At 41.5% G+C, this 16,199-nt stretch overlaps 1 protein-coding gene across 6 annotated transcripts in view; it reads left to right on the top strand.

Annotated features, from left to right (window-relative positions):
• Window positions 1-16,199, top strand: part of PPP1R9A (protein phosphatase 1 regulatory subunit 9A) — a 250,421-nt gene that overhangs the window by 176,123 nt on the left and 58,099 nt on the right. For 4 of the 6 annotated variants that reach the window (XM_077808077.1, XM_077808078.1, XM_077808080.1 and 1 more), the window contains exons 6-7: window positions 8,777-8,912; window positions 12,793-12,861. In XM_077808077.1, coding sequence (XP_077664203.1) covers window positions 8,777-8,912; window positions 12,793-12,861 — 205 coding nt within the window. The remainder of the gene's footprint in view (window positions 1-8,776; window positions 8,913-12,792; window positions 12,862-16,199) is intronic. The other 2 variants (XM_077808081.1, XM_077808079.1) reach the window with 1 other exon arrangement.

Below are 16,199 nucleotides of genomic sequence, written 5' to 3'. Positions count from 1 at the left end.
GAAATACTCCTTGATGTAAAGCCACCCCCTTTGTTGATTTTAGTTCCCTGAAGCCAACCCTGTAAGCCATGTCGTCAGTCGCCCCTCCCTCCGTCAGAGCAATGGCAGACAATCGTTCCGCGCCTTTTTTCTGTTTGGCCACCATACCAAGGCAAGCATGGAGGCCGCTCAGCTCACTTTGGCAATTAGGAGCACATTAAACACCACACGCATTATCCAGCAGTATATGCAGCACCAGAACCTGGCAGATCGATACCGGGCGAGGAGGCGACATCAGCGCGGTCACGTGAGTGGTCAGGACATGGACACAGATTTCTCTGAAAGCATGGGCCCTGCCAATGCATGCATCATGGTGCTAATGGGGCAGGTTCATGCTGTGGAACGCCGATTCTGGGCTCGGGAAACAAGCACAGACTGGTGGGACCACATAGTGTTGCAGGTCTGGGACAATTCCCAGTGGCTGCGAAACTTTTGCATGCATAAGGGCACTTTCATGGAACTTGGTGACTTGCTTTCCCCTGCCCTGAAGCGCATGAATACCAAGATGAGAGCAGCCCTCACAGTTGAGAAACGAGTGGCGATAGCCCTGTGGAAGCTTGCAATGCCAGACAGCTACCGGTCAGTTGGGAATCAATTTGGAGTGCGCAAATCTACTGTGGGGGCTGCTGTGATGCAAGTAGCCCACGCAATCAAAGATCTGCTGATATCAAGGGACGTGACCCTGGGAAATGTGCAGGTCATAGTGGATGGCTTTGCTGAAATGGGATTCCCTAACTGTGGTGGGGCCATAGACGGAACCCATATCCCTATTTTGGCACCGGAGCACCAAGCCGGCGAGTACATAAACCGCAAGGGGTACTTTTCAATAGTGCTGCAAGCTCTGGTGGATCACAAGGGACGTTTCACCAACATCAGCATGGGATGGCCGGGAAAGGTACATGACGCTCGCATCTTCAGGAACTCTGGTCTGTTTCAAAAGCTGCAGGAAGGGACTTTATTCCCAGACCAGAAAATAACCTTTGGGGACGTTGAAATGCCTATATGTATCCTTGGGGACCCAGCCTACCCCTTAATGCCATGGCTCATGAAGCCATACACAGGCAGCCTGGATAGTAGTCAGGAGCTGTTCAACTACAGGCTGAGCAAGTGCAGAATGGTGGTAGAATGTGCATTTGGACGTTTAAAGTCGCGCTGGCGCAGTTTACTGACTCGCTTAGCCCTCAGCGAAACCAGTATTCCCACTGTTGTTACTGCTTGCTGTGTGCTCCACAATATCTGTGAGAGTAAGGGGGAGACGTTTATGGCGGGGTGGGAGGTTGAGACAAATCGCCTGGCTGCTGGTTTCGCGCAGCCGGACACCAGGGCGGTTAGAAGAGCACAGGAGGGCGCGGTACGCATCAGAGAAGCTTTGAAAACCAGTTTCATGACTGGCCAGGCTACGGTGTGAAAGTTCTGTTTTTCTCCTTGATGAAACCCCCCGCCCCTTGGTTCACTCTACTTCCCTGCAAGCTAACCACCATCCCCTCCTCCCTTTAATCATTGCTTGCAGAGGCAATAAAGTCATTGTTGCTTCACATTCATGCATTCTTTATTCATTCATCACACAAATAGGGGACGACTACCAAGGTAGCCCAGGAGGGGTGGTGGAGGAGGGAAGGAAAATGCCACACAGCACTTTAAAAGTTTACAACTTTAAAACTTATTGAATGCCAGCCTTCTGTTCCTTGGGCAATCCTCTGGGGTGGAGTGGCCGGTTGGCCGGTGGCCCCCTCACTGCGTTCTTGGGTGTCTGGGTGTGGAGGCAATTTACAACAATTTAGAAACAATTTACAACAACAAAAGTACCGACATTTGAAAATGGCCCAGATGTTTAGTATATAGCAATGGTCTGTAGTAATGTTGCTGCTGTGTTTTATGATATATTTTATAGTAATATAATGTATAATTGCTGTTTTTATAATTGAGAGAATTGTAAAGATCATGAAGTCTCAAAGAAGTTTAAAAGGTTAAATTTGATTTATCAGAAACAGGGCTACTGTATAAACAGCTTCTTAAAGATATTGTGGCACATAGATTTTACATTTCTCTTCTATTTAATAACATCTTTGACTCTTACGACTGACTTGCCAGGTCTAAGCTACATGTGCCTAATTCTAGTGAACCAGTGATGGAAAAAATATAATTAGTCACTTTTATTTAGGTATGTACATTATGCTTCAATGACTAATTTTCTGGGCAGTGATTCACAACATTCTGCCTCTCTTTTCATATTTAAACATTTCTGGTTATGAAATTTTCTATCTTCATATTTGGAACTGGACTAGGTTTGAATATCTCATTAAACGTTTTAAAAACTCTCTCTCCCATAGACTCATTTATTGATAATTAAAGCTGTATACATCAAAACCATTATTTCATGTATATTAGAGAGTGTGGTTATTTATTCTCTTTTTGTGACCTTGTTTGCTTTGCCAGTTATAGAAATGTCTTTATTTTATTGCATTTAAGCAGATATTTTAAAACTGGGAATGTAACAAGGCAACTGGTCTAAAATATCCTTATTTAGTTTGTTTGTGTTCTGAAAACTGTAGTCACTAAAAACTGAACATGTATTTTGGAAATTTACAATATCATTTCAAGAAAAAAAAACATTTAACACTGCTAAATATTTATTTTCTATCATATCCTCAGTGTGTGTATGGCAGTAGATAACTCACTTAAACCCCTGTTTAAATTGTAGGAATGTAGAGTACTTGCTCTATTTCTGTTTTGGAAAACACCTGGTAGATGGTTTGATGTCATTGCTTGAGGGTTTTATTTATGTATACACTCTAAGACCTTTATGTGTCATTGAGCAGACTTAATTTTGGTGTCTGTTTCAAGGCCTGAAAATAATATAACAATAAACCATGAGTGCCTTCGGAAGGAGAGGAAAAATATATTATATCTTAAAACCTCTAACAGTAACTTAAAATAGCCTACTTCCATAAAAATGTCAGGACATTTAACTCCAGTATTTCAGGACCAGGATTGCCAGGTGTCTGGTTTTCGACCAGAACGCCCGGTCAAAAAGGGACCCTGGCAGCTCTGGTCAGAATGGCTGACTGGGCCATTAAAAGTCAGGTTGGCAGCGCTGTCTAGCTCCCTACCTGGCTCCATGCAACTCCTGGAAGTGGTGACATCTCCCTCTGGCTCCGAGGTGCAGAGGTGGCCAGGGAGGCTCCATGCGTTGTCCCCACCGATGGGAGCTACAGGGGCAGCACTTGTGTGCGGAGACAGAGCACACTGCGCAGACCTGCCTGGACGCCCTGACACCTAGGAGCTGAGGGACATGTTGCCACTTCCGGGGAGCCACCTGAGATAAGCGCTGCCTAAAGCCTGAACCCCCTCCCACACCCCAATCCCCTGCCCCATCCTGGAGCCCCCTCCCATGCCCAAACTCCCTCTCAGAGCCCACACCCCGCACTTCTTACTGCACCCGTGTCCCAGCCTGGAGCCCCCTTCTGCACCCTGAACCCCTCATTTCTGGCCCCACCCCAGAACCTGCACCCCCAGCCCAGAGTCCATATCCCCTCCCACACCCCGCCTCAGCTCGGAGCCCCTGCTCACATTACTAACCCCTCAGCTCCACACCCCAGCCCGGAGCCCCTTCCTGCACCCCAAATCCCTCATCCCCGGTACCACCCCAGAGTCTGCACCCCAACCTCCTGCCCTAGCGTGGAGCCCCCTCCCACATGAACCCCTCATTTCTGGCCCCACCCCGGAGCCTGTACCCCCAGCCAGAGCCCTCACCCCTCCTGTACCGCAACCCCCTGTCCCACCCCGGTAAAAATGAGCAAGTGAGTGAGGGAGGGGAAGAGCGAGTGACAGAGGAAGGGGGGGATGGAGTGAGCCAGGGGTGGGACCTTAGAGAAGGGGCAGGGGCGGGCAGGGCATCGGTGTTTGGTTTTGTGCGATTAGAAAGTTGGCAACCCTATTCAGGACCCTTCCTGGTCTAGAAGCAAGAGCTTTCTGGTTGGAAAAATAAAATTCTCCCCTTTTCAGTGGTAAAAAATCTCCCATTTTTAGTCCCAAGAAGTCATGAGATATCATATTTTAAACCTGTTGCTGGTGCAAGACTGCATATTGCACATCCCAGGCCTTCGGACAATGTACATAATGGCTGTGTGAAGTTGTTATGGAGTTTTACATCCCAAAGGAAGGGAATTACAGAGCAGAGGGCAGTGAGGTGCCTGACAAATTCCGTGTATTACATGGGTCCACAATTTATCATATGGGTATTACCATCACATGTATATCTATCTCAGATGTCTTGGTGATATCCATCTAATAAAAACCTGTTTAAGTTAGTTTAAACCAGAATTAATTTTTGCTGTATTCTCCCTTTACTTGTTGCTTCATAGGACAGTCCAGTGCATGACAAATGTGGATGGTCTCCATCTTTACTTACAACAACCATGTTAAGGACCCAGTGCTGCTTCCGCTGAAGAGTTTGGCCATTTTATTCATTTGGAGGAAGAGTAGGCCCTAAAACTATAGATCAGAAGAGACAGGACCAGGCTGTGCTTGGTGCTATGTCATATGTGGAAGGGATAGGCCAGAGAGGCCACAAGGAGATGCTTTATCCCTCTGTCATGATCGGGTCACAGTGCCAGATTTAGTGACAGCAGGATCAGAGTGCCAGTTCGAGAACTGGTTTGATGAGGGTTAAAATGTTGATTTGTATTCTGGTTCTCCCTATGTTTCCTGTTGACATTAGAAAGCTAACTATGTTCTTTGTGAATGGTTTGTTTTGTTCTCCAGCTTGGACTCCTGGCCTTATCATTCAAACAGGGTCATTTTAGTCACCTTTCTTTCCCCTTTGGAAGTCATCCTTGGCTACTTTGCTTCTGTGGTGTGCAGCATATCTCCAGATTGTATTCCTTTCTGCTAATCTATGACTTCATGGGTAGATTGGTTTAAATCAAAGTGATTTAAATCACCAATTTTAAGCATGATTTAAATCAACAAGCAAGAAACCTTGATTTAAATCGTGAATTTTAATTGTGTATTGCATTTGTACTTTTTAATTATTTTCTAAACAAAGGTTGATTTTCATTAGTTGGTAACAACTGAAACATATTGATTTGCAACTTGATATAGCCTTTCATTAGATTTGGTGCTTTTTTTAGCTAACCCAGACGATACACTGTGCTGTACTTATTTATTTAAGCAGTTATATAGCTTAACTTATATTTGTTCAGATTCTTAATAGTTACATTTTAACGCATTAGAAAAGGGTGACTGATGCATCGTTTACTTGATGATGATTAATTTTTTACTTGTGATTTTTGTCAAAGTCTATTTGGATGAAAATTCAAATTTGATTAAAATGCACAAAACATATTTTACATTTTGTAAAAATGTTATTAAATAAAAGTACATTAAAAGCACTGGATACACCAGAAGACAAGTTTTTTCAAAACATGTTTTGCACTTACACAAAGGAAGTATGACTTGTAGTTAATGAATTGAACTGATTGTTTCCGATCATCATGTCCTTCCAGATTTTAGAGCTTGCAGATCTTGCCCTCTCATACTTAGTTTGCATTCATAAATTGGAAGAGGAAAACAAGTTTTCCTGCTTTTTCAACTCCCAATTGGTCTCTGAACTTTGGCTGGACTAGTCATTGAACTGAGCTAGCTGAATAAACTGAAATGAAGAAAATATTCTTTCTGCACCTGCAGAAAAGGCTACAGCTGTCAAAAGCTGGTTTAGCATTTCAACAAACCCTGAATCCAGGTGCTTAGCCCGTGACTTCCACCAGTTCAGTGGGTTGACTTCCTTTAAAATTAGGCATCAAATATATACTGCTTAATATTATTTTATATATTTAATAGATTATAATAAGTTTAGATCTTAACATAGATTGTCAATTTCAGAGTAATTTTAAATAGGTTTATTTTTTTAAAAATAATGCTATATTTAATTTAAATACAAAATCCAATTTAAATGAAAAAATCTGTTGTTTTTTTAAAATCACTGATTTTTTTTTATCCACCCTGGACTGACAGATTACTTGGCAGAGGGAATGGGTTTATCCGCTCATGGGACCTTGTGTTACACAGATGCCAAATTCCAAATGACTTTTAAGAATGCACAGTGCTATCTAATACAGATCAAATTTTTCCTTTTACATAGAATATAATGCACTTTCCAGGGTCTTATATATGTTCATCTTTTGCCCCAAATGTTTAGAAAACAACTAAATCATCATTTGGAATGTCTCAGTGGACTGATTTTGCTTTACAGATCTGCATAATGTTTTTCAGCTGTAAGCAGCTAATCCTCTTTCTAACATGTTGAGAAAGTACTCTTCTAACTTTGATTAATTTAAACTCCTAAGTGTCTCTCACTTGTTTATAACATTGGTATTATAGTGTGATTATTTGTCTTTACTACTGTAATACACCGAGCATCTAAGTATAGGACATCCAATGTACTGGAAAAAATCTGTGTTACAACCAAAGCTGATCCTAAAACGTAATTGCTGAAAAACTAGACCTGAAAGCAGTGGGTTTCAACCAAAGCAAGGGAAACCTGAACAAGAGAATAAGTTTCGAACCTGCAGCAATAACAAATTTTGGGAGAATAGTGTAGTGATAGAATTTCATGAAATAACAGGAAAACTTAAATGCAGTTTGAATTAGGAAAACAGCATTAGTATCATCTATAGATGCATCCATGGGAAAAGATTAAAATCAGAAGCCAAACTGATTGGACAAAAACATAGAGACATTTAGTGGGGGTGGGATAGGGGCCACAAACGTGTGTATAACAAGCAGGAAATGCAATGCAGGCCGGGGAGGATAGAACAGTGAATCTATAGTACACTCCTCTCCCCATAAACCCACAGAAATCTCTCTCTGCTGCTACTGTGTGATTGTTTTTTTTCAGGCTTGTGGGAGGAAATGTGCTAGAGTTATTGGATTGGAAGTGATGATTACTCCTTCAGGAATTCTGCGCCAATAATTAAAAATTCTGTGCACAATATTTTAAAATTCTTCATATTTTATTTGTCAAAAATAACACTATATAATAATGCCAGCTTCAATTTTTTGGTTTTGGTAATTTTATTTCAAAATACCTGATTTATTTTGTATCTGTATTGTTACAGACATACAGTAGAACCTCAGAGTTAAGAACACTTTGGGAATGGAGGTTGTTCATAACTCTGAAATGTTCATCTGAACAAAAAGTTATGGTTGTTCTTTCAAAAGCTTACAACTGAACATTGACTTAATACAGCGTTGAAACTTTACTATGGAGAAGAAAAGTGCTGCTTTCCTTTTTCTTTTTTTAGTAGTTTTTGTTTAACAGTACAGTACTGTATTTCCTTTTTTTTTTTTTTTTTTGTCTCTACTGCTGCCTGATTGCATACGTCCGGTTCCAAAAGAGGTGTGTGGCTGACTGGTCAGTTCGTAACACTGGTGTCCATAACTCTGAGGTTCTACTGTATGTCTGTAACAATACAGATACAAAATAAATTCCCCCAGGAGTAAAGAGTTAAAGAAACCCTTGTAACAACCCAGTTCCTGTTTCTCTGCCTCTCCGCCCCCAGAGCCCAGCCGTGTTGTGCCCTCCAGCCTAGGCACTCACACCCCTTCCTCCTCCAGAGCTAGCCACGCCCCCCCCAGCCCAAACACTTGCACCACCTCCTCCCAGAACCCAGCTGCAGGGTCCCCCAGCCCTAACACTGCACCCCCTACCCTCCAGAGCCCAGCTGCAGGGCCCCCCCAGCCCAGACACTCACACCCTCTCTTCCCCCAGAGCCCAGCTGCAGGGCCCCCCCCCCCCAGCTCAGACATTCGCAACCCCTCCTCTCCAGAGCCCAGCTGCAGGGCACCCTCTCCCCTCCAGAACCCAGCTGCAGGGTCCCCCCAGCCCAGACACTCGTCCCCCCCATCGAGTCCAGCTGTAGGGTGCTCCCCAGCCCAGACACTCGTACCCCGTATCCCCTAGAGCCCAGCTAAGGGGCTCCCCAGCTGTGGGGGCGTACCCCAGCACACACACTTGCACCCTCTGTCCTCCCCAACACTTAGCTGCTGGATGCCCCCCAGCCCACTCTCTCACATCCCCTACTCCCCAGAGCCCAGGGATCCAGAGGGAGAAACAGCCTGATGCTGGGTCCCAGACTTGTGTGGAGATTCCTGCATGCTGCCTCTTTCCTTTAGAATATGCTGGGAACTGTAGCTGCTGGGAGCCCTCCAGCTCCCTTCTCCTTTCCCCCAGCAGTGTCTTCTATTTGCAAGCTGGGGACCCAGGCTGTGCAGGGTCCAGTTGCCCTTAGTGGTGGCCAGCAGCTCTGCAGCCCATTTCTGTGGGGCCGGGGGGAAGGAAATTCTGTGCAGAACATTAATTTCTGTGTAAATTCTGCATTGCGCAGTGGCGCAGAATTCCCTCAGGAGTAGATGATGTATGTAACAAATTTGCTCTGCTCTGGGTCTAAATCCATGGGGTTCACACACTGTGGAAGGGGAATTTGGAGCCAGACTTCACAAGCATTGTTAGTGGTGGTGGTGTTTTTTTAACACAGTCATTTCGTGACCTGGTCACACCATGTCTGGTGTATATTGTTTTTTCTCTGGCAAGGATAGTCTACATAGTGGGGTTTGCATATGGTCACAGCCAGATCAGATATTTTGCACAGTTAATGTACACCTGGCTCTGACCAAAAATCAAACATAGCTTGAGAAAGGACTGAAAAATAATCTTGTTCAATAATGTTTTATGCAGGTTTGTAATTGGAAGAGAAAAGCCAGGACAAGTAAGTGAGGTTGCTCAGCTGATTAGCCAGACCCTAGAACAAGAGCGTCGCCAGAGAGAGCTCCTGGAACAGCATTATGCACAATATGATGCAGATGATGATGAGGTAATATACTTGTTAGCATTCCTCCTATTCATTACTTTGTAATGTTCCCTTTTCGATTTCCAGTTCATTCTTTCTAACATGCTCTGAGATAATGGTGAGTGGAAACAGTCTCATATGAAAGCTAAATCTATTGTACCATGCCTGTAAAAACATACACCTGTTTTTACTAATACATATATTCCTATGGTGCTCAAAAATGTAACAATGCCCCCACTGAAGTGCATATGTTTTTTAATCAATATAGATCTTTAAGACTGCTTCAACTTGGGGCAGTGATGCACTAGCCAGCTGGTGTATATGACTATGAATCTCATGAATGCCTGGTAGGAATCTTGTCCTGCTGTTGCATAGGACAAGATTCCTAAATCCTCTGCTCCCATTAGCACAGCTTAGTAGTGCAGGGCCAGATCTGGTCTAGATTTTCTATACAAAGAGACACTTGGATCTGCTGTCTCTCTCTCTCCACCAACTCTAAGTGTTTATTTACTAATTTTAGCATGTGTCCTTTTTCAGGAACAAAGTCACACTAAGTTTTTCAGCATGTATTTAAAATAATCCTTTTGTTCGAGGAGAGTGAACATCAAGTTGATTGACACTTCTGTAAGCATTGCTCTTTTGTGGCGGTGTCTGCTGTGTCTATATTAAGGAAAGGAGGTTGGTTTGCTAATACACTGCAGCATTATTCTCTCTCTGGGAAAATGATTATTTTTTATCTTCCAGTAATTAATTTTGGGGGTTTCTGAAGAGAGATGCGTGAGGGCAATTGTCCTTTATCATCCTCAGCCTCCATTAAATGAACTAGTAAGAAGTGTTGTTTTGAAACTTCCATCTAATCTATTTTTTTCTTTTTGGGTATCTGATGGACCCCCACGAGTTAGAATGCAGATTAACCCACATCATGTACAGCCTTTACTGAAGTGCATGTTCAGCATCCTCATATTTACATCTCCCAACACCCACAACGTACACATATACTCATTCTGACACCAACAGGCTTTAGCCATACAATCCCCTTAATTTCTCCCTAACCCCTTAAAATGCCTCTCTCCCTGCCTCTGATGGTAAGACAAAAAGCAATGGGCTTAAATTGCAGCAAGGGAGGCTTAAATTGGATCTTAGGAAAAACATCCTAACTGTCAGTGTGATTAAGCACTGGAACAAATTGCCCAGGGAGGTCGTGGAATCTCCATCATTGGATTTTTTTAAGAACAGGTTAGACAAACACCTGTCAGGAATGGTCTAGTTATTATGTAGTCCTGCCTTGAGTGCAGGGGACTGAACTAAATGACCTACTGAGGTCCCTTCCAGTCTATGATTCTATGATAAAAATCTGTTTCTCACCTTTTGGTGACCAGCCCCAAGTTACAGACCTTAAGAACATCATTTTCAGTGTATATACATAACTCCTTATATTACCCGTGCATACATTTAACAGTGATTATGAGGACCAGTGTGACACAGGCTTTCAGTAGAGATCTTATACGACTGTTTGGTGAACTAGATACCAGCTAGTACATAGATACCAGACGTGGGGGATCCATTGTAACCCTAAATACCTCAGTGCCCTCTACCAGTTGTCACCAAGAGATCCCTGGGTCACAGTTGTTGTTGGTGATTCAGCTGGTGACACTGTTTCCTTTGAGTCAATTCTGACCTAATGCCCCAAGAATGGTGTTAGAAAGTACTGTGTTGTTGGAGGTGCCTTCTTTCAGGTGGGACCTACTGCAAAATTGCCTCATCTCACTGTTATTTTGTCATTATCCTTTCCCTCCTCTCTTTTGTTTTATTTAGGCTTGGCAGAATTTGGTTTTTATTATTTTATAATTTCAATGGATAATATTTATGTTTATTTTTAAGCATTTTTTCTATTTTTAATCTATTTAAATTTTCATACATATGCAAAATTATAGGTTTTAAGCATTTTTTATTTTTTATAGATTTTTATAGATTTAAATTTTCACCATTGTGAGAAATTGAGGGGATCAGACAATAATTATTTAATGACTGTAGACAAGATTCAAAACGTTAAATCTTTATAACCGTTTAAACACAAATTGTCAACATCACAAGTCAAGGTATACAAAATAGATACGCTGAAATCAAGTTCTAATAAGCTTTCAAGCAACAGTTTTCTTACTTTGCCTGTCTGTAGATTTCTGTTACTATCAATGGAAATATTTCGTCATCGGTTTACGTGTGTGCGGTGAAATCGCCATTTACTGATATTTACTGATAATAATCTAATCCTTCCAAACCTGTTTTAGTCATTCCACCTGTTGCATTTTGTCATAAACCATTGAAGACAATCACCGCACTGCACCTTAAGCGGGGGGTGTGTGTGTTGGGGGGGGGGGGTTGTCTGGCTCACCAGGCAAAGGGATACACCTCTTTAAGGACGGAGAGGCACGGACGTTGCTGCAAATGCAGAGTGGGTCATCAAGGGGACACTAACTCATCTCCCAGGTAACTGGAAGAGTGGGGAGATTATATAGGGGAAAAGCCTTCTTTCACCATGACCAAGCGGGGCAGCAGACCCTCTTACCCTTGAAAGTGGTGAAATATCAGGATCTGCTGTGGGCATTGCGCTAGCCACTCCTTCCTGGATCGGGGGGACTAGGGAGGAATTTTTCCCTCATTGCCAGATTGGCCAAGGCAGAGTGAGGTTTTTTTTGTTTTCTCTACAGTGGATTCGGGGGAAAGCGGGGCAGGGAGCTTAGTTGGGGCGAGCATGGAATGGTAGTTAGGCTATGATGCTGCAACTCATTATGTAAGTGTGGGATGGATATCCGGTGCAGTGCTCTGGGGGGAATGGAACTGTGATCAGATAAATAGTTTGGTAAAGGATTTAAAGGAGGTGTTTTGAAAGGAGAGGAAAGGGGGTTTGGGCTCCTATGACTGTCATGGCAGGGGCCCAACCCCCCCTCCTTTACAGCCTACGTTCCCCCTCATTCGAAGAAGGGGATGGTAAGGTCCCAGGAGAGGGGTTGCTGACAGCTGAGTAAAATATCATTAGTTTTTTTAATTACATCAATGGTCTGAATAGGTTTTCAGTTTTTATCCTTATTTTATCAGTGTTCAAAGTAACGTGAGAACCAGTTTAGAAAATGACATGAGTTACATGAAGAAGCAAAATATTATGTTATTTGCATTAATATCCAAATACCGAAAGATTGTTTTTAAATGGGGGCAAATTGTTAAGCAAATCCAGTGTTTCCAATTGTAGTAACTAGAAATGTTGTTGTGAAAGTGGTAGTTGACACCACTCCAGTATACTTCAAGTGTCTTTCACGTGGTGAGCTGAGTGCAAGCTGTCAGAAAAAATTGTTGAAGAGGTAGCATTAAACTATGTCCATAGTCCATTAAGTATCATTTCATCACTATTTGAGACTTGTAGATAAACAAAAGATTAAGCCCGAGTGTGATCTTAATTATGCTCATTGGACAATTAGTCCCGATTTCCCCCAGTATACATGAGAAGAGAGTCAGGGCCACTCTATTTATTATTACTATTAAGCTATATGAATTAATATGTTTTCCATTTAAGATGGAAAAATACAATAGTTACTATTCACATTTTAAAAGATCATTTTATGGTATTATCTGCTGCAGTGTACAGCAAAATTGATTGAATAATATCAAATGAAATCCACCCTGATATAGAGAGCTAACAAAAGGCCAATATACCACTTAAGTGCCTGGTTTACCCTAAAACTTAAGTGTTGAATAGGCCTTTCGCTGACCTAATCGTATAGGGGAGAATTTCAGCCATCATGAAGACAGTATGAACTGAACTTTTGCCGTCAGAGTGCATAATATAATTTCTCATTTGGGTACCGTACAGAAGAATTCTTTTTTTATTTTTTGTTGTCAACTATTTTAGAAAACTGAGAGAGAATTTCAAGGAGCCTCAGGCAACTACAATAACAATAACAATTGTTACCTTAAAAAGGTGTGTTATTTTGAAGCAAATAACTTTTGTCTGTGCTTTGCTGCTACTTTTACACTAATTAAATTTTCGTGTATGGCTTATTAACTTCACACAGGGTCTGAACAACCTAATAATAGTTTTATGTGACATAACAGGCAGCAGACTTAATTAATCAGTCAGTATATGTTCATGACATATACATCAGGTGTTCCCTTAAATTGCCATGTTGTACTTTTTTAAACACATTTTTTGCATTCTTTAGTTACTTAATTATAATTCTGCCTCTTTTGAAGTCGTTAGCAAAACTCCCACTTATTTCAGAGAGGGCATGAACAGGCCCATTGTCACGAATGATATTGCACTGCCGTTGTCATGTTCTATACTTTGTTCAAATACCAGCCTATGGCCTTGTCTGTACTAGAGGACGGAGGTGTTTTTGCTTCAAACAATTGTTTTCCATCAGCTGAAGCAGAAATTATTGTGTGGGTGCACACAAACCACCCTCAGTTGATGTAAATTTTTCCTTTGTGTCTACATAAGTGCTGCCTTACACCTATCTGTTCAGAGGGGGTGAAAGTCAGTTTTGACAGCACCCTCATCTGGCGAAACTCTGCAGCCTGTCTACAATAAACTGTTGCCCCAACTTAACTTAAATGAGTTTAAAAACACTCTTCTTTCTATTTAATAATGGTTTGTAAGTCAACTTAAGCTAAATTAGTATAAGCCGCTCTTAAACCAAATGAAGACTGTCTGCATATGGCTTTTTGCCAGTTTAGCAAATCAGTTTTTAAAAGCCCCTTTATCTAAACCTGTGTGAGCTGCTGCATAGATAAGGCTTCGGTTCACTGGCTGAGGGTCCCATCTCTGCCTCCGTTTAGCCATGCCCATCACAGGTCTTCAGAAATATGCCCCCCAGACATGGTCCCTCTCGGTGAAAATGGCAGTTGTGCTATGTTCCTCATGGCTTGTTACCTGTCAGCTCTCTATTCTTCTCCTAACACCTCCATGTCTGGAAGGTTTGGAATATGTGGTATATGGCAGAAGGGAGAGATTATAGGCTCAGCCAGTGCTGTCTGTGGAGGGGAGAGGGATGTTTCCAGTTAACACCAGCTAATGTTTGTGGGGATCATGGCTAGTAGAGGGGAGAATTTTGGAAGGTGTGGGATACTGGGAGGGGCATCCCTAAAGGGAGGAATTGTGGGGCAACGAGAAGACTTCCAGTTGGTGAACTTAGAAGGTTCATCAGGTGAGGGAGCTGTCAGTTGTGGCACCTGCCAAGAACGACAGCTGCAGAATTGACATTGCACGAATTGAATTTGTTTGTGATCTAGCTTATTATGAATAGAAACAGAAAGTTTCCTTTCAAATAGTGTCTTAACATACAATGCAGTGCCTGCGTATTTGAAGACTCCAGAGCAAAACAAATTTTCCCACCCAATGAAAACCAAGTTCACATCAGACTACATTGACAACCTGGCTACCTAGTGAAGAAAAAATCCGTGCCTTTGATATTTAGTTCTAAGGATAGTCATTTTCTTAGGTTTAAGAGACTTTGGTATTTTAGGCTCCCAAAAATTTACCTCCTTTAAAATTTGATGATCTGATTTGAGACTATCCTTCACAATCTGTCTGTATATGTAAAAACAAAATTAAATTCAGCATCCTATAGTCAACACATGAAAAATACTATTTTTTAAATTGCAAGTTTGAAATTAAGACCTAACCAAAACAATGTTTAAACTCACTTTACTGGCATCTGCCACAGAATTTCACTAACAAATACTGGTCCCAGATTTCTGTTGGAGCCCTGCCCAGAGACTTGGGAGTTGGAGCAAGTGCCATGTGTTTCCTTTGCCAGGTGTTTCCACTGATAACACTGGTGCACTAACAAGAAAGTAAATCAATAAATCTATGCTAATTTCCAGCATCATTAGAAACAGGAAAACAATAAATGTGTTGTTACGTGGAAAAGGCCAGTATTTGGTGGAAAATAAAGTTTCTGTTCTATCTATCTGCCTGATTCTGCAAACATGAATATGAATAATTTTGCTTATGTGAGTAGTCTCCTTAAATTCAATGGTACTCACGTGAGCTCTAAGAATATATTCTAGTGAAGGATACAAAACTAAAAGCAGTAAAAGAAGGATAAATAAATAAAATAATTTGAAGGAATATGTAACTGTTCTGAAGATCCCGTTTCAGCACTGAATACGTATAAAATATGTATATGTATAGAATATACTAAGTATGTAAAATATATATATTGTATGTGTGTGTGTATACTTGTGTGTGTATACACACACACACACACACACACACACACACACACACAATGTATAACATTATTACAGATGGGTATATTGAATTAGACCTCATAGGAATAATGTTCACATTTCACTAATCCACACTAATATGTGAGGATTGGTCATACCAGAGGGATGACATAAGTTCTTTTAATACCTCTTTTTACTGAAAGGATTCTAGCAAGTTCTTTATTTTACAACTTTCATTTTTTTTACTCTTCTCTATAGTAATCTTAAATTGAAAATAAGGTTTCTTTTTCTATAAATCTTAAAATTTCCTGTGAGATTTGCTATATAGGTGAAAAGTGGTGATATTTATTATATATTCATTGCCAATAATATTGTTCATACTTGTGTGTAAAACACCTAACATGCTGTATAGCACTGTTTAAATAATGGGGTTGCTTGGCAAAGGTGCAAATGGCAGTTAGGTATCTGAGTTCCATTGAAAGGCAATAAGAGTTAGGTGCTTAAATGCTGTTTGTGCCTTTGAAAATCTCCCCCCAATATTTAAAATGTATTAATAAAAAATGGCACTAGCAATTACTTCGAGCTTGATGAGAATAGATTTGTGATTGAAATGCTGTGCACTTTCATCTGAGGGTCTGAGAGCACTTTACAGATGTTAATTAAACCTCATAACACTTCTGTGGGTAAGTATTATTATTCCCTTTTTTACTGGGGAAGCTGTGGTGCAGTGAGAGGTTAAATGACTTTTCCAAGTTTACATAGCAAGTCAGTGACAGAAATGGTAATTGAACTCGGGAACCTTGACTCTTAGGGCCTGATTCTGGCCTCCAGTCTAGCAATGCAGAGCAGCTGGAATGCCTTTTTAATTGGCTGCCTGAAGAGTCCTTCAGAGTGGGGGAAACCTGGATGCCCTAGTGTCAGCATAACATCTCCCACACCACTCTCCTTGTTACCCACTGGAGTATAGGAAGTTTTAGATTAGCTCTCTGACCAGCCAATCCCAGCTGTCATAACAGCATAACTGTAAGTACAGCACATCACAGATATTATTAACATTTACATGATGTCAATTAAGATTCTAATTTA

The sequence above is a fragment of the Eretmochelys imbricata genome, chromosome 2 (assembly GCF_965152235.1).
Source record: "Eretmochelys imbricata isolate rEreImb1 chromosome 2, rEreImb1.hap1, whole genome shotgun sequence".
Lineage (NCBI taxonomy): Eukaryota > Metazoa > Chordata > Testudines > Cheloniidae > Eretmochelys > Eretmochelys imbricata.
This window is presented reverse-complemented; position numbering and strand designations above follow the sequence as displayed.